The 23,811-nt window shown below is 45.8% G+C and overlaps 1 protein-coding gene across 1 annotated transcript in view; it reads right to left on the bottom strand.

The window, feature by feature from the left end:
- Positions 1-23,811, bottom strand: part of LOC137631718 (protein downstream neighbor of son homolog) — a 129,678-nt gene that overhangs the window by 100,544 nt on the left and 5,323 nt on the right. Inside the window, exon 2 of the mRNA XM_068363600.1 lies at positions 9,628-9,835. Coding sequence (XP_068219701.1) covers positions 9,628-9,827 — 200 coding nt within the window. The 5' untranslated portion in view covers positions 9,828-9,835. The remainder of the gene's footprint in view (positions 1-9,627; positions 9,836-23,811) is intronic.

A 23,811-nucleotide genomic window follows, 5' to 3' on the forward strand; every position in this document is an offset into this window, starting at 1 on the left:
TCACTGGTGATGTTGCGAAGGATTCACGGACCGAAGGGTTCGGATTCTAGGTTTTGAGCTGCCAGAAACTAGGTCGAGCATTACTTGGCCCATCATCGTGAATGAGAGACATTAAGGACTTCCCATAGGGTTCGCCGACTCTCTTGGCAGGAGCCAACACAAGCAGGGGACCTATCCACAAGGTCAGGAAATCTCTGCTGCTTGTAATCCTGGAACGAGGTCCCCTTTCCAACTAAGGGTCCGTCGCTCGAAACTCCGTATGGGGGGGGGGGGGCAATGCTGACCTGGGGAAAGGTTAATCCCTTCCAGTCTGAAGGCGAGGCTCAAGAACTAGCGGTGGCCTTTCCTTGCCTAGACCAAGAGAAGCTTTCCTCCCAAAGGTAGCCAAGGAACACCCCTATTGCTGGCATAGTGGTATTGAGGGAAGGGATACCCCTTTCAAGGTACCAACTTACAGTCCACTTAGCCTGGATTGGTCGAAGCCAAAGATCTATTCAGGTACCCAGACATTCTCTGTGCAACCTGTTGCAGGATAGACTCCCTGAGAGAGGAGGAGTTGGAGTCTCCAGGCGTGAATTCGCAGCGAAGATACTGCTTTGTGAAAGATGTTCACATGTGGCTGTTTAGAGTTGCTGAGGAGTTCTCTTGGGATCTTTGTCAGGAGTTGCAGATGAGTCGACTAAGTATGAAGAGTCTCCTGGGCAAAACAAATCTTGCTGATGGGACGAGTCTGCTGGGCAAGACAAATCTTGCTGATGGGACGAGTCTGCTGGGCAAGACAAATCTTGCTGAGGGGACGAGTCTGCTGGGCAAGACGAATCTTGCTAACGCGACTAGTCAGTTGGGCAAGACGAGTCTGATGGCCTGTTCCCAAAATTCAAAGGCAGGGAATGGATGAATCCAATTCCCATAGGATCTTTCATGATCTACGTCAGTAGGTGAGACGAGTCTTCTATCAAGACAAGACTGCTGATGATGAGGCAAGCTCTGAAGGGCAATGGGAGGAATCCCCAAAGGGGAGACCAACCAGGAAAAGGAAGATTCTCTCGCAGATGGGAAAGGCTGCTACTGTCAGCGATCCTTCGAGCATGATTGCTGCACAGTGGCTAGTGGAGGAACTAGTCCCTTGTCAGGGGAGTGGATGAATCCATCTCTTCGCTTAAAGAATACTCCGAAGGAGAGACCAAAGGTAGAAGGAAGTCTTTTCCGCAGACAGGAAAGACACAATCAACATCTGCTGCCATAGTTGGTGATTCTCCCCACAACGGAATGGAGAGCTCCAGCACCTAGAGGCAATCCTCTTGGTTGTACTCACTGTTTCCCATCCCTGAGTTCTAACCCAAGTTGAAGGTCGACATTGGGTGTTGTACAAGAAACGAGCCGGAGCTCAAACTGAGTTCCCCTCAAACGGGGGTGATACCTCTTGCCCGCAGGAAGGTTGCCCTCATCTTTGAGAGGTTTAAGAGGCGGTCCCATTCAGTCTCTGACCACAGCCCAGAGGCCAAGTGGTACAGCATTACCCCACCCTTTTCCTTGATGCATCTGGAGGGAGAAATAAATTCGGGAAGAACTGAGGAGATTAACTCCCTAGATGAGATTCTCATCTTGTAACTTCCTTATCAGGACAGTCTCTTGCTCAGATCTTGTAGGAAACCAGAGAAAAGGAAGATACCTGGTGCCAAAGGACCTGGGATCTGGCTGTTCCTGAAGAGGTTAGATTCGATGGAGACTGATACGGTCTTGTTGAACCTGCAGAAGTTTCTGAGGTAGAACTAGCAGCAAAGGCGTTGTTTTCCACTCATGAGACATCATTTCAGGGTGGGTCGTGGTCATCGTTGAAGTGGCTGGATGAAGATTGCCTGACCCTCCCTGCAGGTCTCGTAATCTTGATGAGGACTTCGGCAGTGTCTTAGAGTCCTTAGACTTTTTCCTTGGAGGGAAGAAGGTCTCTAGCACGGAGTGTTTCAATGGAACACCCTTATGATGGTCACCCATAGGGGGAGGATCATATCTTCCAAGGGTTTTGAGGCTACCCTGAATTCTCGAGAGACCTCCTCGATGGGCGAGGGCCAGAAAGAGTCGGATAAGGACTCTTCCTTGTGCAAAACTTCCATCTGGACTGCTGGCTGTGGAGCAAGAGGATGAGGATGAGTGGGCATGATGACACTTGACCTTCCCTTTGACATCCTGACAGGGGTCAACTTGACCCTGGATGAGACTAACTCATCATGGTTTGACTGAGTGATTTAAAGTTTTCTGGTATCCTGACATCTAAGGTCATTGACGCCAAAACTCGTCATGGACTCCTCTTTTCCACTTCATGGGAGAGGAAGAAACAGAAGTTTCTCTGCAGGAAGGAACCATGGATTTTTGCCTTAGGTCCAGAGAAGGAGAGGAAGACTCCTCCAAGGGGATCCTGAGAGCTTCCGATGGACGACTAGGTGGGATACCTGTCACAAAGGCTTGCATGACAGCCCTAACCAAGGCTCCAGACCAATAGCGGTACTGTACTATCGGAAAGTTCCCCTGAAGGGAACGACGAACAGGGTCTACTCAAGAAGTCTTATCTGCTGTTGAAGAAGCTCTTGAAGAAGGCTGCAGTGATGATGTCTCCTTCTGAGGAAAAGGAATCGGCTGTGAAGGGGGCCCTTCGGAACTTTGAACTCCTGCTGCTTAGATGTCTTGCCTTTTTCCGCTCCCCAGAAAAAGCGATGGTCTGCATTTGCGGAGAGGAGAACAAGGCGAAGGAGAACAATTGGGAGAAGACTTACATCTCTCTGCAGGGAGCTCTAAGGCTCAAGGAGGAGAAGGCTTAGAAAGCTGCTCTTCCCACGAACGACACCCTTCATTAGAATGTGTCTATCTGGTGAACATTGGCGACGATCGGGTGTCGGTCGTTTGACAATCGTTTAGGCGATCGGCGAGTTGGCGAACAATGAGCAGCACGAGGCTGATGTCATCTGCCTTCCGCTTTTGGAGAGTGGCGAGTCATTGGTAAACAACGAAAAGGTAAACAACGAAAAGGTGAACGATGAAAAGGGGACAGACGAGCAGCCGAAAACTACTGACAAGCTGGCAAGTGGCAGGCTGATCAGGAGCTGGCGAGTGGCGGGCTGATCAGGAGCTGCCACCGGTATATGAGAATAGGAAAGTGATGGCGCAGTGACAGCAGGTTCCACAGGAACGAAGGGCACTATTCTTCTACGTCAGCTATCTTAGCCGACCGAAGAAGTACGGCATCGTTAACTGAGGAAAAATAAAAACAAATTATGCAACAAAAAAACTCCCTCGGGAGGAGCACCTAATCCACGGACGGGAAAAGTGTCCCCCGAGAGAACAAACAAATTAGGGACTGCACACTCCCTTCCCCAGTCGAATTGACGGGAGAGGGAAAACGGCAGCGTAAAAACTGTAACAAAACAAGAATTACAATTAATTAATTCAGCTCTCAAAACAAACTACTCGGGAGAACCACTCAATACTCCGGCGGGAAGGGGGTTCCCCGAGGGGGAGCGGACAAGTTAAGGTCATGCGCACCCTCCACCGGCAAGAAAGGACGTAGAACCATCATTCCAAGAGGGAGTGCAGAGTCGAAGCTGAGAAGTTAAATTACAAAGTCATGATTTCACTTAATTAATGAAGAAAACCATTCAGAAGCACAACCTAACCCATGAACGGGAAAGGCGCTCCAACCCCGCAGAGGATATGCCGGCTGCCCATGTAAAGTGAGCGGCGTTGTCAGTGAGAAAGAGCAAGACCGAAGTCAACCTCTGTGAAGGCCGCAAGGAGATTCCCTCTAAGAACACATGGGGGGAGGGTGACATTAACATCCGAACGGAGATTATCCAAACGATAACGACTCCCCTGTGGAGGCAGCCAAGTCACTCGGAAGGTCACCCACCTACAGGATATCCGGTGTCTAAGGGAGGAAGGATGTAAGAGAAGGTTCTCCGCCCTTGAGAACCTGCCGCACTACGCTGTCACACAAACAGCAACATTCATTATAAAGAAAGCTTCAAATATATATAAAACTAAGAATGTTTTCATATACAGTATACTGAATAAAAGAAAAAGCATAAGATTAAAAAGTCAAAAGACCAAGAGATGTCTCTCTCCCCGAGCTACAAGTAAAGTGAGTTACAGTCACAGGTGTGAGTGAGAGGGGTAGATAGAATAGTGTGGTCAAGTGTACTCTCAAGCAAGATCTAGTAGGGTCCCAAGACCTCGGAAGAAGACCCCTTTTCTCAGGTCTCTCTGAGGTTAAAACTGAACCAGGAATGCCTTTCCATTGGTCAGGTGCTTCAGCCTTTGAAGCCAAGTTCATAGGGAGAGTCTTAGTATCCTTTTCTCACGGCAGAGGTGTGAAACCAGCGAGAGATAAGGATGGATTCCTCCTCCTAGTTTGCGTCGGCTTAAAAGCCTCCAGGGATTCGCAGTTACCAATAGTGGAGCGAATTGTTCGGTTTGGATAATTTTGATCGATGATAACCAATAACCATCCCTGAAAGACTCGAGTCTCTGCTAGTTCTGGGGTGTATCGTATCCCCAGGGGGAGGTGTTCCTTGCCTTTGTCGTCTCCTCCTCTTTTGAGGAATGACTGGAATACAGTATTTCACAGTCTCTCAACTTCAGATCTAGGCCTATGTTTGTAGTCTTAGAGTCTCGATATTTCTGGTAACTTGATGACTGTTGAAGTGGAAAAGGAGTACAGTAGGAACAGAAGGCAAAGGAGCCTTTCTGGGGACGGAGCTCCTCCATCTCAGGTCGGATGGAGGAGACGTTTCCTGAGGAGTCTGATACTTCGAGAAGTAGTCGGAGAGTACCCGCCTTAGGTAAGCTGGAAGTGCTTGACCAACTGGTGGTACCTGGCTAGGACCAGAAACCACTTCCTGGACTGCCTTAACCAAGTCATGGAATCATGGGGTAACTTTCGTAAACCAACACACACCTGCAGAAGCACTATCTATGGGAGCAATCGTGCTCAGGAACTTGAATGGAAGAATCCCTAGATGGGCAAAAATGAACGAGCGTTCGGTAAAAATCGTTGATAAGCTGTTGTTGCTTGGAGGGAGAACAAGTGTGAGTTACCAATGGTAAATGCACAGGAGTGCTATCACATACTGCTTTACCTGAGCAAACAGGTGTTTGGGGGTGAGCTACAGCAGTAGCTCTTTCCATGATGTGTGCATGCACTCTCCATTCCAGGCAAACAGGTGATGATCATAGGATAGCATTCCCCTCACCATGATCTAGCACTGCCAAAGCAGAGAATGCATGCACTACCGAAGTAGCACTTGCATGCAGCTCTCTATGAGACTGTAACTGTGAACCTAAGGTATCCCGTAGACCTTTGTCAGCAAGAAGAGCTCGCCCTCGTACCTCATTTGGTAGATGGATGCATGACTTTCTCGCTAAACTAGGGCCTAATTGCCGATTAGCCGAAGCTACATGTGGCAAGGCACGAACACTCACCAACGCTCCAGCAGGAGCTTGATGAGCATACTTAAGCGCTTCAGCATTAGGAATCACAGAAGGAATAATGAGATCCTGTGTGCTTGTGCAGAGCTGGAAGAGTGGGTCCTTTCCCTGGAGATGAGAAAACTCCAAGCACAGGGCCTGAAGGTCCTGGCTTAACAAAGCTAGGAATGTTCTCTTGATGTGTCCTACGGACATGATGGGGGGGACTGAGACGAAACACAAACTCCGAACCACCTCGTCAACTTGCTCTGAAGTGCTGGAAAGAGGCATGGATGAGTCTAGCACACGTTTTCTAAAACCCTGTGGAAGCGACCACTCAGGAGAGGGAAGTCTCACTTGCAAATAAGAGAGGTGCTCACCTCTGAGAGGAACAGCTCTGTGCATCACACTTCAGCTTGTTGAGCATACTCAGGCTGAGGGAATGCGTCGTAATCTGCGAGCTGACGAGACAGACCAATGTCAGAGTCTGGGTTGGCCGCATTTGGCTTTCTTGACTGGAAACTCTGAGGAAAACTAGTCTGCAGTTGCTCTTGTTCATATACCAAAGCGAAATGAACAAAGGGTGAACAACCAGGTGCGAGGGTGGTTACAGGTAAGGGTAATAGACTCTGCCGGAGCATAACCTTCAGAGTCTCGGAGAGGAGGACCAAAGTCAACCTCAGAGGAAGTAGTTTTGAGCTTCCTCTGAACCCCTAACTGAATTATCTACAAAAGCCATTCGTTCGAAGGGAGACCCAAAATCCCTATGGAAGGCCAGAGTTGACAAACATCATCAACAGACAAAGGGGAAGCGGCAGCGTCCTGTAAGGCCAAGGATTGTCCGGGGGTCAAGGGGCCATAGCTCTTACCAAACCGTCCTCTGGAGGAAATCAAGCAGGCAGAGTCACCGTGGAGGGATCAAGCCTCTGGAGAAGGAAGATGAGGTTTCTTCACCTTCGAGGAAGACCCTGAAGGAGAAGAATCCCTTTTGGACTTCTTCTGCCACCTTCCAAATCTCACCTACTGGGAGAAAGGCCACTCGTGACACTCATTACAAGGTGAATCCTGCTTATAAGAGTGACCTCTACAAGCTAAAGGGAATGGGGATCAGTGTCAAAGGCGGACATGAATGTGCCGTATTCGGGACCCTCACGACCAGGACAAACCCGCATGATGAGATCCACAAAAATCCAAGTACACCTGAAAAGAAAAAGCCAATTAAGTCAAAAGTCAGTTTGTTAACAGCAGAGAGAGAAACTAAGTCTGCACTCCACCGAGCCAAACGCAAAGGTGACAATATAGCACAGGTGTGTGTTTGTGTGTGTGTGCGTGTGTGTGTGTGTGTGTGTCTGAGCGGGGTGGTCAGTTCTACCTCCCAATCTAGTGGTGAGTGGTTAGTTTCCAGCTTCCCCAAAAGTATATTCCATATAAAAAGTGAAAGGGTTCGAATGGAGTGTTAGAAAAAATACAAACTATCATTACTAGAAATATTTATGATTTGTTCCTACACAAATAAAAAGCCATCATTGTTTAAATAGGAGACACATCCTAGGAAGGAAGTATTACCCTAGAACCAGACTGGAAAGTTCTTTTATTCAACAGACATATCATCATTCCTGGTCCTGTACGAAGCTTAAGGAAGTTGACTTCAGCCACTTCCTAACAGTGATACATAAGGATATAAACTGTTAGGGCCTTGGCCAGTATTGAATTAACGGAAAGTTTGTACATGCACTAGGTCACGTAGCACCTATATCTCTATTAGTATCCCTAACGTCAGAAGTGCTGGACCAGAGCATCAAGACAAATAGGAATGGAAGACACCAATTCATCCTCCACCTTATAAACAGAATGGAGGATTTTCTTCTAAGCAGAACTTAATCTGATAGGCACTACACCAATTAACTGACTAGCCTGAATCATCCGACCAGCATTTAATGGTTGCAACTACTATACTGTACCTCATTCACTTGAGACGAGAACAAAAAAAGGTAGAAGGGTCAGTCATTCCACTTTTCTTTGTATCTTACACCTACCGTGTTACCTTAGACAACATGCATAATTGTCCCATGCAAGACCTATTAGAGTTACACAACTACCACAGAACTCAAAGGACAGATATTCCGAGGTCTGTGGGCAAAGTCCTAAATGTACAGAGGTGAAGATAGTCTGAAATTCTCAGACACTATCTTCAGTACAAAGTAAACTGACAGGCCTACTCTGGCCACAGGTGTCACTGTCATCAGAAGGCTTAAAGAGCCAAAAGGAATACTGTTTAGGCACTTCCTTCATGCCCTGCTAATGTTGCAAGGAGTGTGCAAAATTTAAGAGAAAGAAAATCCAGTAAAGTAGCACAGCTGAGTGCCTTTAAGTCAAATATCTGTAGTAAGAATTGGTTCAAGAAGGAACAGGGTCTTCATGACGTTTGATGAACTATGAATGTACTATAATCCCCAAGCAACGGGGTTAACATATTGACAAAGCTTTCATACCTCCCACTTCTTGCTTATGCAAAGAGAGAGTCTTGGGAAATAGGATCCTATAATGCCCTCCTCAGGTTCACAGGTGGTGTATTAAATATACCACTGCTTAGGATGAGGACCATCCTACCATAGGATTTAAGTTTCCAGGTAGGCAAGACCATTTAGGTTCCTCGCAAAACAGCAATTCAACTCTACTGAGAAAATTCTTTGACAACAAGGATTTTAGGATCTATTAAAGGTGCTGGCCGAAGAGCTACGTTTTCTACAACTTCCCTTGTTGAGAATGTCCACAAAATGTCTCTGGGGTCCTACCTGAGAGCCAGCAGAATAGGATATCACTTGACTTGGGCCACCCAAGTGTGTCCCAAAGAAATAACCATGGCTGTGAACAAAATGTTTTACTCTCCTTGGATAAGGCGGGTATTCAATACTGGAAGGGCCATTACTGGCTGCCGGTAGGTCAAAAGATCTACTATACCAAATTCACAGATTGACTGACTGATTTCTAGGAAACAGTCACAGGGTGAGCTTTGTCACCCCCTCACAGAAGAGAGGAGAGTGACTTCTAGGACAGCTTATACCCTACTCTTTCTTGGCATAAAGTACTGGGGATCGGTGCTTGAGGGACAGCTCACCAGCAACTATTGCCACAATGGATCTGTCAACCCTGGGTCAAACTCCACTTGGAGGAATACCAACGAAATGCTCAGTGGGTAAGCTCCCTTACTTCCTCCTGACAGAAGAGAGAGGCTCTCTATCAGCAAAAAATTGGTAAAAGACCCCGATTACGACCTTTTACCTGTATCCGAGGAGAAAACCATCATTTCAAACTCACATTCATTCGACCAATTCTGGAAGAACCAGTCAAAGGATAAGAACTGAATATCAGAGTCTCAGGAAGAGGGAGAGCAGCTCATCAACAGCAAGGGCATTCCTCTATGTCATGATAGGAAGGATGAAGGTAGGAGCAATGCTCACCATTAACTGGTTTACAGCTCACCTGACAAAACACTGTCAGTCTCTTCCAAAGGAGAAAAGTGCATGCTTAGTCCTAATGAACTTTCTACATGGACCTCCTTTGTGACTACTACTACTTTCAACTTCTGAAAAGAATTTCTGAAAAAGAAAAACTAGGGAAATGGAAAACTGTTAGCGGAGGAAAAAGAGAGTAAACACCTCTTCTCTAGATCTCTTTCTTGCTGTCATGAGTGGTTCAAATGTTCCAACTAATCAGAAACTGAAACGCTACCTCTTTGAGTTTACTGATACTAGTATATAACAGGAAATTCTCAATCAAACAGTATGTCCGGGTATTTTTCCTTTGCTAGGGAGAGTAATCAGACTTCCCTGATCATAATACAGTATATCAAGGGCAAAAGGCCATTGCAGGCAGCCCAAGCTTAACAATGAGGTGGACACCTACGTGAACACTTGAAGAATAAAAGAAAGGCTTTGAAATAACTGGGTAGGTGATACAACGCTGGTGAACCTAAAAGGATAGGGTATATATCTTTTTCTATTTATTACACGTTGAAAGTTCCCGCTTCATAGATATAACTATAAGCAAAGTCACCTAGATTTAAGATTCATCAAAATAATTTGAATTTTATATATAAACACTGTTCATCACAGAATAAACTCCATTATTACTTGCTGAATAAAATACATCCAGAGAATTTATACTTACTTGAAAGGGTTCCGTCTCTTTACACCTTGACTCAAGGAATCATTAACTTGTCCATGCACTGGGGCCAATATCTGCAATGTATTTGTAGAGCTAATCATACGAGCTTGCAAAGCTTTTCGTTTAGCTTTTAATTTCCTGACTCTCATAACATCTTCAGGACGAATCCATGCTGGAGATTTTGCTGATGAATCTGAATTCATGATGGTACCTGAAAAGTATTTCAAACATATTCTTAATTCCCATTTCCATAATTTTCCAACTTTTTATTTTTGGAAGATGTAACCTTTTTTGACAATTCTAAAACTTATCTATATACTGTACAGCATATTCATTACTTATAAAAACTTATGCATTTTTAAGTGCAAGTCAAACATGGACAATAAAAATATGTGCAATCACTTTTCTTAAGTTAGTATACATAAATACATTCAAACAAATTTAATATTATATATACATATATATATATATATATATATATATATATATATATATATATATGTGTGTGTGTGTGTGTGTGTGTGTGTGTGTGTGCATTATTACTTGCTAAGCTACAACACTTGTTCGAAAAGCAGGATCCTATAAGTCCAAGGGCTCTAACAGGGAAAATAGCCCAGTGAGGAAAGAAAACAAGAAAAAACCACTAGAGAAGTTTAAGAAGAATAATAACATTAAGATAAATCTTTCATATGTAAACTATAAAACCTTGAAAATAACAAGAGGATAAAAACTTCAAAATAAGAATAGGAAGAAAAATAAGATAGAATAGTGTGCTTCGGAAGACCATGGTACAGAGGCTATAGCACTACCCAAGACTAGAGAACAATGGTTTGATTTTGGAGTGTCCTTCTCCTAGAAGAACTGCTTACCATAGCTAAAGAGTCTCTTCTACCTTTACCAAAAGGAAAGTAGCTACTGAACAATTACAGTGCAGTAGTTACAATCTTGAGAGAAGAAGAATTGTTTGGTAATTTCAGTGTTGTCAAGTGAATGAGGAAAGAGGAGAATGTGTAAAGAATAGGCAAGGCTATTCTGTGTATGTGTCCGCAAAGATGAAATGAGCCGTAACCAGAGAAAGGGATTCAATGTAGTACTGACTAGCCAATCAAAGGACCCAGTAACATAACTCTCCAGCGGTAGTATCTCAACAGGTGGCTGGTGCCTTGGTCAACCTACTACCATACATATATGGTAGTACTGCATGGCCAAGGATTTGAACCTTAGCTCTTAGTAGAAATAAGGGTAAACATTTTCTTTTGAAATGTTATTTTCATTAGTAAAATAAATTTTTGAATATACTTACCCGATAATCATGTAGCTGTCAACTCCGTTGCCCGACAGAATTCTACGGGAGGGATACGCCAGCTATCACTATACTAGAAGGGGGTGTACTCACAAGCGCCACCTGTGGCCAGGTACTACAGTACTTGTTGTTGTCGCCACCTCACTTTTTCCTCGGTCCACTGGTTCTCTATGGGGAGGAAGGGTGGGTCAATTAAATCATGATTATCGGGTAAGTATATTCAAAAATTTATTTTACTAATGAAAATAACATTTTTCAATATCAAACTTACCCGATAATCATGTAGCTGATTCACACCCAGGGGGGTGGGTGAAAAACCAGTGTACAAGACTAAAGGATAGCTAAGTATCCCGTATTTCATATAATCAGTTATCCACAATAACAATGAAATAATAAGTACCTGGTAAGGAAGTCGACTTGAACCGTTACTCTGCCTTTAATAAGATCGTCTTCCTTACTGAGCGCAGCGTTCCTCTTGGAAGGCTGAATCAACTCAAAGGTGCTAAAGTATCAAGGGCTGCAACCCATACTAAAGGACCTCATCACAACCTTTAACCTCGGCGCTTCTCAAGAAAGAATTGACCACCCGCCAAATCAACAAGGATGTGGAAGGCTTCTTAGCCGACCGTACAACCCATAAAAAGTATTCAAGAGAAAGGTTAAAAGGTTATGGGATTATGGGAATGTAGTGGCTGAGCCCTCGCCTACTACTGCATTCGTTGCTACGAATGGTCCCAGGGTGTAGCAGTACTCGTAAAGAGACTGGACATCTTTGAGATAGAATGATGCGAACACTGACTTGCTTCTCCAATAGGTTGCATCCATAACACTCTGCAGAGAATGGCTCTGTTTGAAGGCCACAGAAGTAGCCACAGCTCCCACTTCATGTGTCCTTACCTTCAGCAAAGCAAGGTCTTCTTCCTTCAGATGAGAATGTGTTTCTCTAATCAGAAGCCTGAATAGTAAGAAACTGAGTTCTTAGAACTTGGAAAAGAAGGTTTCTTGATAGCACACTATAAGGCTTCTGATAGTCCTCGTAAAGGTTAAGACCTTTTTAGAAAGTACCTAAGAGCTCTAACTGGGCAAAGTACTCTCTCCAGTTCATTCCCCACCAAGTTGGACAGGCTTGGGATCTCGAACGACTTAGGCCAAGGACGTGAAGGAAGCTCGTTTAGCAAAAACCGAGCTGCAAGGAACATGTAGCCGTTTCAGATGTGAAAACAATGATCCTGCTGAAGGCATGGATCTCACTTACTCTTTTAGCTGTTGTCAAGCACACGAGGAAAAGAGTTTTTAACGTGAGGTCCTAAAAAGAGGCTGATTGGAGAGGTTCAAATCTTGATGACATAAGGAACCTTAGGACCACGTCTAGATTCCAGCCTGGAGTGGACAACCGACGTTCCTTTGAGGTCTCAAAAGACCTAGGGAGGTCCTGTATATCTTTGTTGGTGGAAAGATCCAAGCCTCTGTGGCGGAAAACCGCTGCCAACATACTTCTGTAACCCTTGATCGTAGGAGCTGAAAGGGATCTTACTTTCCTTAGATATAACAGGAAGTCAGCAATCTGGGTTACAGTGGTACTGGTTGAGGAAACTGCATTGGTCTTGTACCAGCTACGGAAGACTTCCCCTTGAGACTGATAGATTCCGAGAGTGGATGTTCTCCTTGCTTTGGCAATCGCTCTGGCTGCCTCCTTCGAAAAGTCCCTAGCTCTTGAGAGTCTTTCGAAAGTCTGAAGGCAGTCAGACGAAGAGCGTGGAGGATTGGGTGTACCTTCTTTACGTGAGGTAGACGTAGAAGGTTCACTCCTAGAGGAAGAGTCCTGGGAATGTTGACCAGCCATTGCAGTACCTCTAAGAACCATTCTCTCGCGGGCCAGAGCGGAGCCAACCAACGTCAGCCGTGTCCCTTGCGAGAGGAGAACTTCTGAAGTACCCTGTTGACAATCTTGAACGGCGGGAATGCATACAGGTCGAGATGGAACCAATCCAGCAGAAAAGCATCCACGTGAACTGCTGCTGGGTCTGGAATCGGAGAACAATACAACAGGAGTCTCTAGGTTATCGAGGTAGCGAACAGATCTATGGTTGGCTGACCCCACAGGGCCCAAAGTCTGCTGCAAACATTCTTGTGAAGGGTCCACTCTGTGGGGATGATCTGACCCTTGCGGCTGAGGTGATCTGCCATGACATTCATACCGCCCTGAATGAACCTCGTTACCAGCGTGAGCTTTCGATCTTTAGACCAGATGAGGAGGTCCCTTGCGATCTAGAACAACTTCCACGAAAGAGTCCCTCCCTGCTTGAAGATGTAAGCCAGGGCTGTGGTGTTGTCAGAGTCCACCTCCACCACTTTGTTAAGCTGGAAGGACTTGAAGTTTATCAAGGCCAGAATAACCGCCAACAACTCCTTGCAATTGATGTGAAGTGTCCTTTGCTCCTGATTCCATGTTCCCGAGCATTCTTATCCGTCCAAAGTCGCACCCCAGCCCGTGTCTGATGCGTCCGAGAGGAGACGGCGGTCGGGTTTCTGAACAGCCAAAGGTAGACTTCCTTGAGAAGAAAGCTGTTCTTACACCACGCGAAAGAAGACCTTCTCTCTTCGGAAACAGGAACTGAGACCGTCTCTAGCGTCATGTCCTTTATCCAGTGAGCAGCTAGATGATACTGAAGGGGGGGGAGGTGGAGTCTCCCTAACACGATGAACAGGGCCAGCGATGAAAGTGTCCCTGTTAGACTCATCCACTACCTGACTGAGCATCGGTTCCTTCTCAGCATGCTCTGGATGCATTCTAGGGCTTGGAAGATCCTTGGGGCCGACGGAAAAGCCCGAAAAGCTCGACTCTGAAGATCCATACCCAGGGAGACAATGGTCTGGGATGGGACGAGCTGAGACTCCTCAAAATTGACCAGGAGGTCCAGTTCCTTGGTCAGATCCATAGTCCATTTGAGAATCTCCAGACAGCGACGACTTGTGGGAGCTCTTAAAAGCCAGTCGTCTGACGGAGCCGGACACAAGATCATGGTACTGCTGCACAGTCTGTGAACTGTCAACCATGGGGAAGCGAGGAAGTACAGTGACAACCCGAAGCTGTCTAGACCGTCTGGGTCGTACAGACAACTCCTTATCGGGTTGCTAAGGTTGCCGTACTGCGTCACAACAAGTCACTCCTGCTGGTTGTTGAACGTCTACCCAGTGACACACTGACTCCGTAAACAAAAAATCCTCTAACAAGGACTAAGTTTGGACTGCATGTCTTGCAACACAGCTCAAGGACTATGGGAGCAGGTGTGGTAACAGACGGGATTAGCGACTGAAGTGGGACCATTACCTTCCCTGGAAGCATGTTATGCTTAAATAAAAGTCCATAGGAGGCTACGCAGCTAAAGGCTCCTCTCCAAATGACAGAGTCCTCAAGGGAATATCAGAAGGAGGGAGAAAAGCACTTTCTCATCTACAGGGACCATATCCGAGAAAAGCTAAGTTCTCTCAGTGAGGGTTACACTGTGCAAACGCAGCAGACTAGAAGGCAACGTTAAGAAACTGCTTGACAGTCTAGTGAGTTGGCAACAACCAAAGATGTGTGACTGAGAAGCATGCGGTAAGGTATGCAGAGCCTGTTGTATGCAGAGCATGCTGTAAGCAGAGCATGCTGTATGCAGAGCATGCTGTATGTAGAACATGCTGTAAGGTAAGCAGAGCGTGTTGCATGGCGTGTAACATTTCTCAGAAATTCCATGACCAGTGCTAGAGTGAGTAATATCGCATTACCGTCCATTGAAAGTGCACGTGCCGAGGGAATTGATTTAGACTGTTTTGTTGATGAATTTGATAGCCGGCATGATAATCGTAGAATTAAGCTACACTAAATGTACTATAATCTACTTCACCTCCGGAAAGGGAAACTCGCCCTGTTGGCAACACTGCATTACTACATGCATGCTTGCAAGGGGTTTAATATCAACATAATATTACCTTACATTCATAACTCATGATTTTTGCCATATTTTGCGATTTGTTAAAAATATATTGCAAGGAATACAAATATATTTTTAAATAAGTAATACAAATAACCTCCATTATCATAATGTTTGAAAATGGAGGTAAGGTATGCTGAACAGCAGAGTCAGAACGAGTTGGAACAACAATAGTTGTGGTTTCCTCTTCAAGACTCTGTTGAGGGAACACCTGAGGCTCAGTCTGCCAAGGCTGATCAAAAGAAGTAGCAGAAGGTAGGCGCATGGGTGGAGGAGGCTGACTCCTGGCATGAGTGGCTGAACTCAAGAGTTGCGCTTGCTGAGTGGTTGGCGGATGCGCAGTAGCAAGTTCCTGAGGAACGAGTTGAGGTTCCTGCGGTGTGAGCTGAGAGCGATGAGGTAGTGGCTGCGCAGAACGCAGTAAATGTCTCGCAAATTGAGGCTCCTGAGGCGCAAGGCTAAGGTGTTGAGGTGCTTGCCTTGAGGAGGGTTGAGCTCGCTGCAGCGAGAGCTGAGGAGACTGACTCATGGATGGGAGAGGTTGTTGTACCTCAAGCGAGTGTTGCCTCACTGGTGGAACAGCAAGTGGAAGCGGAGGAAGAGAGGTATAAGCCTCCTGTTCCCATTGCTGAGGTTGCCTTAAGGAAGGCGGAGGGAGCTGCACACCACTGGGATCAGTAAACTCATAACGTGGCTCAACATCGTACGCCTGGCAGGCGGTACTGCGGTCAGGCGGAGCGAGCGCAGGCGGAGCGAGCGCAGGCGGAGGCGCAACCTTCTCAGCCCGACACTCACGCATCAAGACCGAAAGTTGTGACTGCATGGACTGCAGTAGAGTCAACTTGGGGTCGGCAGACACTAAGGTCTGCTGAGGTAAAGCCTTAACAGCAGAGATCTGTTGCGGCAGAACCTTACTCCTCTTAGGCGGAGTGCATTCAACTGATGACTGCGGCGAGTCAGAGCTAACCCAATGATTGCATCCGGGTTGTTGAACTCTAACTTCGTACGTCTGGCATAGGTCTGGACTTTACGTTTAAGAGGTCTTGAGACCTGAGACCAGCGTTTTCTCCCCTAAATTTCTTCTGCAGACGAGCAAAATAAGGGCTCAATCGTCTGCGGGTGGGAGTGACGGTCTCTGTAAGACACGCCCGCAACCACCGAGGATACTTCTGTGCGCCGATCAAGGCCTGCCGAACCCTTTTGCCCTTCGACATTGCTTCTCCCCTGGGCTTGGGAGCTTGCAAGAGGTCCCGGACTGGGAGGACGACTGACACGCACAGAAGTACCCTCACGCACAACACTGACACACTTTGCGCTAATCACTTATCACTTTGATTTTCTGTTTGCACTTATTTCACTGACTCGAAACTTTAAGTGGTTTGTACCTGAAACACGCAATTCTATCCTTTCTCAAAAGTTAGTAATTGCGAAAACAGAATTACAATGTAACAGAAAAATCTAATGAAAGATAAATAATTCAGTGGCTGGAAAGAGACTAAACACTAGATCACTCTAGAAACGTTTACCTTCTTCCCCTAAAGAGACTAGGGAGAAGAGCAAAAACGATAACAACGTTACTCGCTTGAATGAAACGTTTATCCTCCTCTTTCTCCCTCCGTCTCTATCTCTCTCTCTCTCTCTCTCTCTCTCTTGACTTAGAACCTGAGAGAAGAGCCCAATCATATATATCGTTAAAACATATTATTGTTAAAGGAAAAAAACTGAAATATTTCCCAAAATGAAAAGTTCCTTTATTAGAATTAAAACCATTAAGTTAAGAAAGAATGAACAAAACGCTAGACACGGTTACTCTTACTGCAACGTGACACCGTGAAAATTCTTTCTCTATCGTAACGATAGAGCGCAAGTTGAACGTTCTGAACGTCAACAACTGCAGAGACAAAACAAAACGTTAGTTCAACTTTGAAAACAGTACGAGACTATCAAAGAAATTCTTTCAAAGACATTAAAATAGCATAATATGTTAACAGGTAAAACCGAAATGACGGGCTCAATGTTAATTAACTTCGGTACCAAGAAAAGACCGCCTACTATTAGGAAAGGTCGAATATAAACAAATATAAAAATTAATTTTAATAAGTTTATAATAAAAGTAAGTTAATCGAAGAGGCCTATAAAAGGCGGAGAGATATAAAATAAATCTATAACAAAACTAAGAAAGAGAGTCTATACTCTCTTAGACACCAACACTTCCGTCTAAGGGAAGGGTCGGCCATTTAAAGGTGAAAGAGAGTTCATACTCTCTTCGTCACCATAAAAATTAAATTAATTCCAAACGCTAGCTAAGCTAACATAGAAGTTTCCAGTATAGCGAATAGCTGCAAATTTAGAGAAATACTTCACCAAACCGTGAACAATACTCCAAAATCATAAGCGTATCCAAGAACGTCTAGCCGGAAGCACGACAGAGGAAAAAGTGAGGTGGCGACAACAACAAGTACTGTAGTACCTGGCCACAGGTGGCGCTTGTGAGTACACCCCCTTCTAGTATAGTGATAGCTGGCGTATCCCTCCCGTAGAATTCTGTCGGGCAACGGAGTTGACAGCTACATGATTATCGGGTAAGTTTAATATTGAAAAATACACTTTAATATGAAAGATTTGGAAATAATTTGTATTTTTCCTAAGGATACAAACTTTTAGCTATTTATAGGGGTATAATTTTGGCAAAGTTGAAAGGACAAGCCATTGAAATTTAGCAAGGATTAACTACCCATCCCACTAGTTGGGGGAAAAGGGGGGGTAGCTAGCTACCCCTCCCACTCACACACCTGTGACTGTGCTTCACTTTGCTTAGAGGTAGGACTTAAAGGGGGACAGGGTTAGCGAGTAAGTTTGTATAAATAGCTAAAGGTTTGTATCGTTAGGAAAAAACAAATTATTTCCAAATTTGTCATTTGTTCCGTTACTGGAAAACAAAACTACGCTATTTATAGGAGTGACTCGCCCATTAGAAGGGTGGATATCCTTGCCAATCTGGCTTTTTGGCTTTACCCACGGTCTCCTTTTTATGAGTAGATTAGTACCAAAAATAAAGAGACCCTAACACCTCGCTGCGGCCTACGCACGCGGTATGGAAACGTAACAGTATTGACACAACACTAGGTCCACAAGGGAGATATGGTTTACCTGCAGTGGTTGAGGCCAGCTTATGTAGAGAACCCTGGATGCTGCTTTCCCTTAGAAAGGGGAGGATGAAGAAAAGAAGAGAGCCAGTCATTCCTTTTCTTTTACTTTACACAGACTAAAACTGGCCAAAAGTGCCCTCAACCTTCTGCTACTTGTCTAATAAGGAGCTTCAGGTACTAAATCAGCTATTGTGCAGCCACCACACAACCGATAGAGAACGTATCGAGTTTCCTGTGGGTCAAGTCTTGCAGGTACTGGGCTGTGAAGGTTGTCTGGCGCTTCCACAACCCTGCTTGTAGAACCTGCATCACAGAGTAATTTTTTTTTTAAGGCCAGGGATGTAGCTATGCCTCTGACATCGTAAGGACTGGGTCAACGTGTAGGAAGAGGATCTGGATTCGGAGCGTGATTGATGACGCTGCAAATCCATGCAGAGATGGTGTTATTGGTGACCTCCTCTTGTTTCTCGTGCTGCTGACGAAAAGCGAAGGCACCATGAGGTGGGCTGCTGCCGTTCTCTTGTGGTAGAGCCTCAAACTCCTCACTCAGCACAGTAACAGATGATCTGGATTGTCACTTACGGAGAGGAGACGTCAGTGCATGGTCTATGACCTTGCAAATCAATGATGATATTGTGTTCTTGGTGACCCTCCTCTTGGTCCTTCCTGTGCTGACGAAGAGTGCAGGCACACGAGGATGGGCTGCGGCTGTTCTCTTAAGGTGCCTCAAACTCCTCACTGGGCAGAGTAAGAGATGATCAGGGTCATCTGTTACAGAACGAAGACTCAAAATCCGGAAGGAGTCGAATCTACAAACCGACACCTAGGGATTCTGAGTCTTGGTAACAAACTCAGGGACGAAGCTGAATGTTACCTCTCCCCATCCCCTTGAATGGGCGATGTCGTATGAGAGACAATGCAGATCACTTACTCATTTTGGCGAGGCCAAGGCGAGCAGGAACATCGTCTTCCAAGTCATGGGGTGATCTGTTGCCTGGCGTAATGGTCTGTAGGGAGGCCTCTTTAGAGACTGGAGAACTCGAACCACATTCCAAGGGGCAGGGCTCACTTCTGACTGAAGACAGGTAAGTTTGTATCGCCATATGAGTAAGGAAAGTTCTAGCGATGAGGAGATGTCCATTCATTTTAGTTTGAAGGCGAGGCTTAAGACTGAGCGATAGCCTTTCACTGCCGAAACTAAAAGGAACATTTCCTCCAGCAAATACACAAGGAACTCTGCTATTGCTGGAATAGTGGCATCGAGTGGAGAGATACCCCTTCCACTACATCAACCACAAATGTTCCTTTGCCTGGTAGACTGCCGCTGAGAACTTCCGCAGATATCCAGACATCCTCTTTGCAACTTGTTGCGAAAATCCTCTCTGAATGAGGAGATACTGGATAGTCTCCAGGCGTGATGTCGTAGTGAAGCTACGGCTTTGTGGTAGATGTTGACATGTGGTTGTCTGAGTAGATCATGTTGTGAAGGGAGTTCTTTTGGAGGCTCTGTCATGATCTGCAAAAGGTCCGGAAACCATCCCGTATAATGCCATGGCGGAGCTATGAGTCACTGAGAGGTTGACCAATGTTCTGGCCTTGTTGAGTACCCTTCTCATCAGACAGAAAGGGGGAAAGGCGAAAACGTCAATGTTGTCCCACCATTATTAGAATGCATCTTGACAGAGAGCCTCAGGGTCTAGGACAGGGGTGTAGTACAATGGAAGCCTGAAGTTCAGAGTCGTTGCAAACAGATCCATAGTCGGAGAACCCCTTAAAGTCTGGACTTTGTTGGCTACTAGATGATCCAAAGACTATTCGGTACCCACTATCTGAGATGCTCTGCTCAGATTGTCGACGAGCACATTCCTCTTGCCTGGAATGAAGCGGATTAATAGCGGTACCGAGCAGGCTTCGGCCCATCTCACTATTTCTACTGCTAGGTGGGATAGGGGCTCCATATGAGCCAAAAGCAAAGTGAAGCACACTCACAGGGGTGAGTTGGAGGGATAGCTAGCTATCCCCTATACCACCGCTAACTAGCAGGATGGGTAATTATGTTATTTTCATTAGTAAAATAAATTTTTGAATATACTTACCCGATAATCATGTAGCTGTCAACTCCGTTGCCCGACAGAATTCTACGGGAGGGATACGCCAGCTATCACTATACTAGAAGGGGGTGTACTCACAAGCGCCACCTGTGGCCAGGTACTACAGTACTTGTTGTTGACGCCACCTCACTTTTTCCTCGGTCCACTGGTTCTCTATGGGGAGGAAGGGTGGGTCAATTAAATCATGATTATCGGGTAAGTATATTCAAAAATTTATTTTACTAATGAAAATAACATTTTTCAATATTAAACTTACCCGATAATCATGTAGCTGATTCACACCCAGGGGGGTGGGTGAAAAACCAGTGTACAAGACTAAAGGATAGCTAAGTATCCCGTATTTCATATAATCAGTTATCCACAATAACAATGAAATAATAAGTACCTGGTAAGGAAGTCGACTTGAACCGTTACTCTGCCTTTAATAAGATCGTCTTCCTTACTGAGCGCAGCGTTCCTCTTGGAAGGCTGAATCAACTCAAAGGTGCTAAAGTATACAGGGCTGCAACCCATACTAAAGGACCTCATCACAACCTTTAACCTCGGCGCTTCTCAAGAAAGAATTGACCACCCGCCAAATCAACAAGGATGTGGAAGGCTTCTTAGCCGACCGTACAACCCATAAAAAGTATTCAAGAGAAAGGTTAAAAGGTTATGGGATTATGGGAATGTAGTGGCTGAGCCCTCGCCTACTACTGCATTCGTTGCTACGAATGGTCCCAGGGTGTAGCAGTACTCGTAAAGAGACTGGACATCTTTGAGATAGAATGATGCGAACACTGACTTGCTTCTCCAATAGGTTGCATCCATAACACTCTGCAGAGAATGGCTCTGTTTGAAGGCCACTGAAGTAGCCACAGCTCCCACTTCATGTGTCCTTACCTTCAGCAAAGCAAGGTCTTCTTCCTTCAGATGAGAATGTGTTTCTCTAATCAGAAGCCTGAATAGTAAGAAACTGAGTTCTTAGAACTTGGAAAAGAAGGTTTCTTGATAGCACACTATCAAGCGTCTAGCTTCTGATTGTCCTTGTAAAGGTTAAGACCTTATTAGATAGTACCTAAGAGCTCTAACTGGGCAAAGTACTCTCTCCAGTTCATTCCCCACCAAGTTGGACAGGCTTGGGATCTCGAACGACTTAGGCCAAGGACGTGAAGGAAGCTCGTTTAGCAAAAACCGAGCTGCAAGGAACATGTAGCCGTTTCAGATGTGAAAACAATGATCCTGCTGAAGGCGTGGATCTCACTTACTCTTTTAGCTGTTGTCAAGCACACGAGGAAAAGAGTTTTTAATGTGAGGTCCTAAAAAGAGGCTGATTGGAGAGGTTCAAATCTTGATGACATAAGGAACCTTAGGACCACGTCTAGATTCCAGCCTGGAGTGGACAACCGACGTTCCTTTGAGGTCTCAAAAGACCTAGGGAGGTCCTGTAGATCTTCGTTGGTGGAAAGATCCAAGCCTCTGTGGCGGAAAACCGCTGCCAACATACTTCTGTAACCCTTGATCGTAGGAGCTGAAAGGGATCTTACTTTCCTTAGATATAACAGGAAGTCAGCAATCTGGGTTACAGTGGTACTGGTTGAGGAAACTGCATTGGTCTTGTACCAGCTACGGAAGACTTCCCTTTGAGACTGATAGATTCTGAGAGTGGATGTTCTCCTTGCTTTGGCAATCGCTCTGGCTGCCTCCTTCGAAAAGCCCCTAGCTCTTGAGAGTCTTTCGAAAGTCTGCAGGCAGTCAGACGAAGAGCGTGGAGGTTCGGGTGTACCTTCTTTACGTGAGGTAGACGTAGCAGGTTCACTCCTAGAGGAAGAGTCCTGGGAATGTCGACCAGCCATTGCAGTACCTCTAAGAACCATTCTCTCGCGGGCCAGAGCGGAGCCAACCAACGTCAGCCGTGTCCCTTTGCGAGAGGAGAACTTCTGAAGTACCCTGTTGACAATCTTGAACGGCGGGAATGCATACAGGTCGAGATGGAACCAATCCAGCAGAAAAGCATCCACGTGAACTGCTGCTGGGTCTGGAATCGGAGAACAAAACAATAGGAGTCTCTAGGTTATCGAGGTAGCGAACAGATCTATGGTTGGCTGACCCCACAGGGCCCAAAGTCTGCTGCAAACATTCTTGTGAAGGGTCCACTCTGTGGGGATGACCTGACCCTTCCGGCTGAGGTGATCTGCCATGACATTCATACCGCCCTGAATGAACCTCGTTACCAGCGTGAGCTTTCGATCTTTAGACCAGATGAGGAGGTCCCTTGCGATCTAGAACAACTTCACGAAAGAGTCCCTCCCTGCTTGAAGGTGTAAGCCAGGGCTGTGGTGTTGTCAGAGTCCACCTCCACCACTTTGTTAAGCTGGAGGGACTTGAAGTTTATCAAGGCCAGAAGAACCGCCAACAACTCCTGCAATTGATGTGAAGTGTCCTTTGCTCCTGATTCCATGTTCTCGATCATTCCTGTCCGTCCAAAGTCGCACCCCAGCCCGTGTCTGATGTGTCCGAGAGGAGACGGCGGTCGGGTTTCTGAACAGCCAAAGGTAGACTTCCTTGAGAAGAAAGCTGTTCTTACAACACGCGAGAGAAGACCTCCTCTCTTCGGAAACAGGAACTGAGACCGTCTCTAGCGTCATGTCCTTTATCCAGTGAGCAGCTAGATGATACTGAAGGGGGGGAGGTGGATTCTCCCTAACACGATGAACAGGGCCAGCGATGAAAGTGTCCCTGTTAGACTCATCCACTACCTGACTGAGCATCGGTTCCTTCTCAGCATGCTCTGGATGCATTCTAGGGCTTGGAAGATCCTTGGGGCCGACGGAAAAGCCCGAAAAGCTCGACTCTGAAGATCCATACCCAGGGAGACAATGGTCTGGGATGGGATGAGCTGAGACTCCTCAAAATTGACCAGGAGGCCCAGTTCCTTGGTCAGATCCATAGTCCATCTGAGAATCTCCAGACAGCGACGACTTGTGGGAGCTCTTAAAAGCCAGTCGTCTGACGGAGCCGGACACAAGATCATGGTACTGCTGCACAGTCTGTGAACTGTCAACCATGGGGAAGCGAGGAAGTACAGTGACAACCCGAAGCTGTCTAGACTGTCTGGGTCGTACAGACAACTCCTTATCGGGTTGCTGAGGTTGCCGCACTGCGTCACAACAAGTCACTTCTGCTGGTTGTTGAACGTCTTCCCAGTGACACACTGACTCCGTAAACAAAAAATCCTTTAACAAGGACTAAGCTTGGACTGTATGTCTTGCAACACAGCTCAAGGTCTATGGGAGCAGGTGTGGTAACAGACGGGGTTAGTGACTGAAATGGAACCATTACCTTCCCTGGAAGCATGTTATGCTTAAATAAAAGTCCATAGGAGGCTACGCAGCTAAAGGCTCCTCTCCAAATGACAGAGTCCTCAAGGGAATATCAGAAGGAGGGAGAAAAGCACTTTCTCATCTACAGGGACCATATCCGAGAAAAGTTAAGTTCTCTCAGTGAGGGTTTCAATGGTGCAAAAGCAGCAGACTAGAAGGCAACATTATGAAACTGCTTGACAGTCTAGTGAGTTGGCAACAACCAAAGATGAATGACTGAGAAGCATGCGGTAAGGTATGCAGAGCATGTTGTATGCAGAGCATGCTGTATGCAGAGCATGCTGT

The sequence above is a fragment of the Palaemon carinicauda genome, chromosome 40, assembly GCF_036898095.1.
Source record: "Palaemon carinicauda isolate YSFRI2023 chromosome 40, ASM3689809v2, whole genome shotgun sequence".
Lineage (NCBI taxonomy): Eukaryota > Metazoa > Arthropoda > Malacostraca > Decapoda > Palaemonidae > Palaemon > Palaemon carinicauda.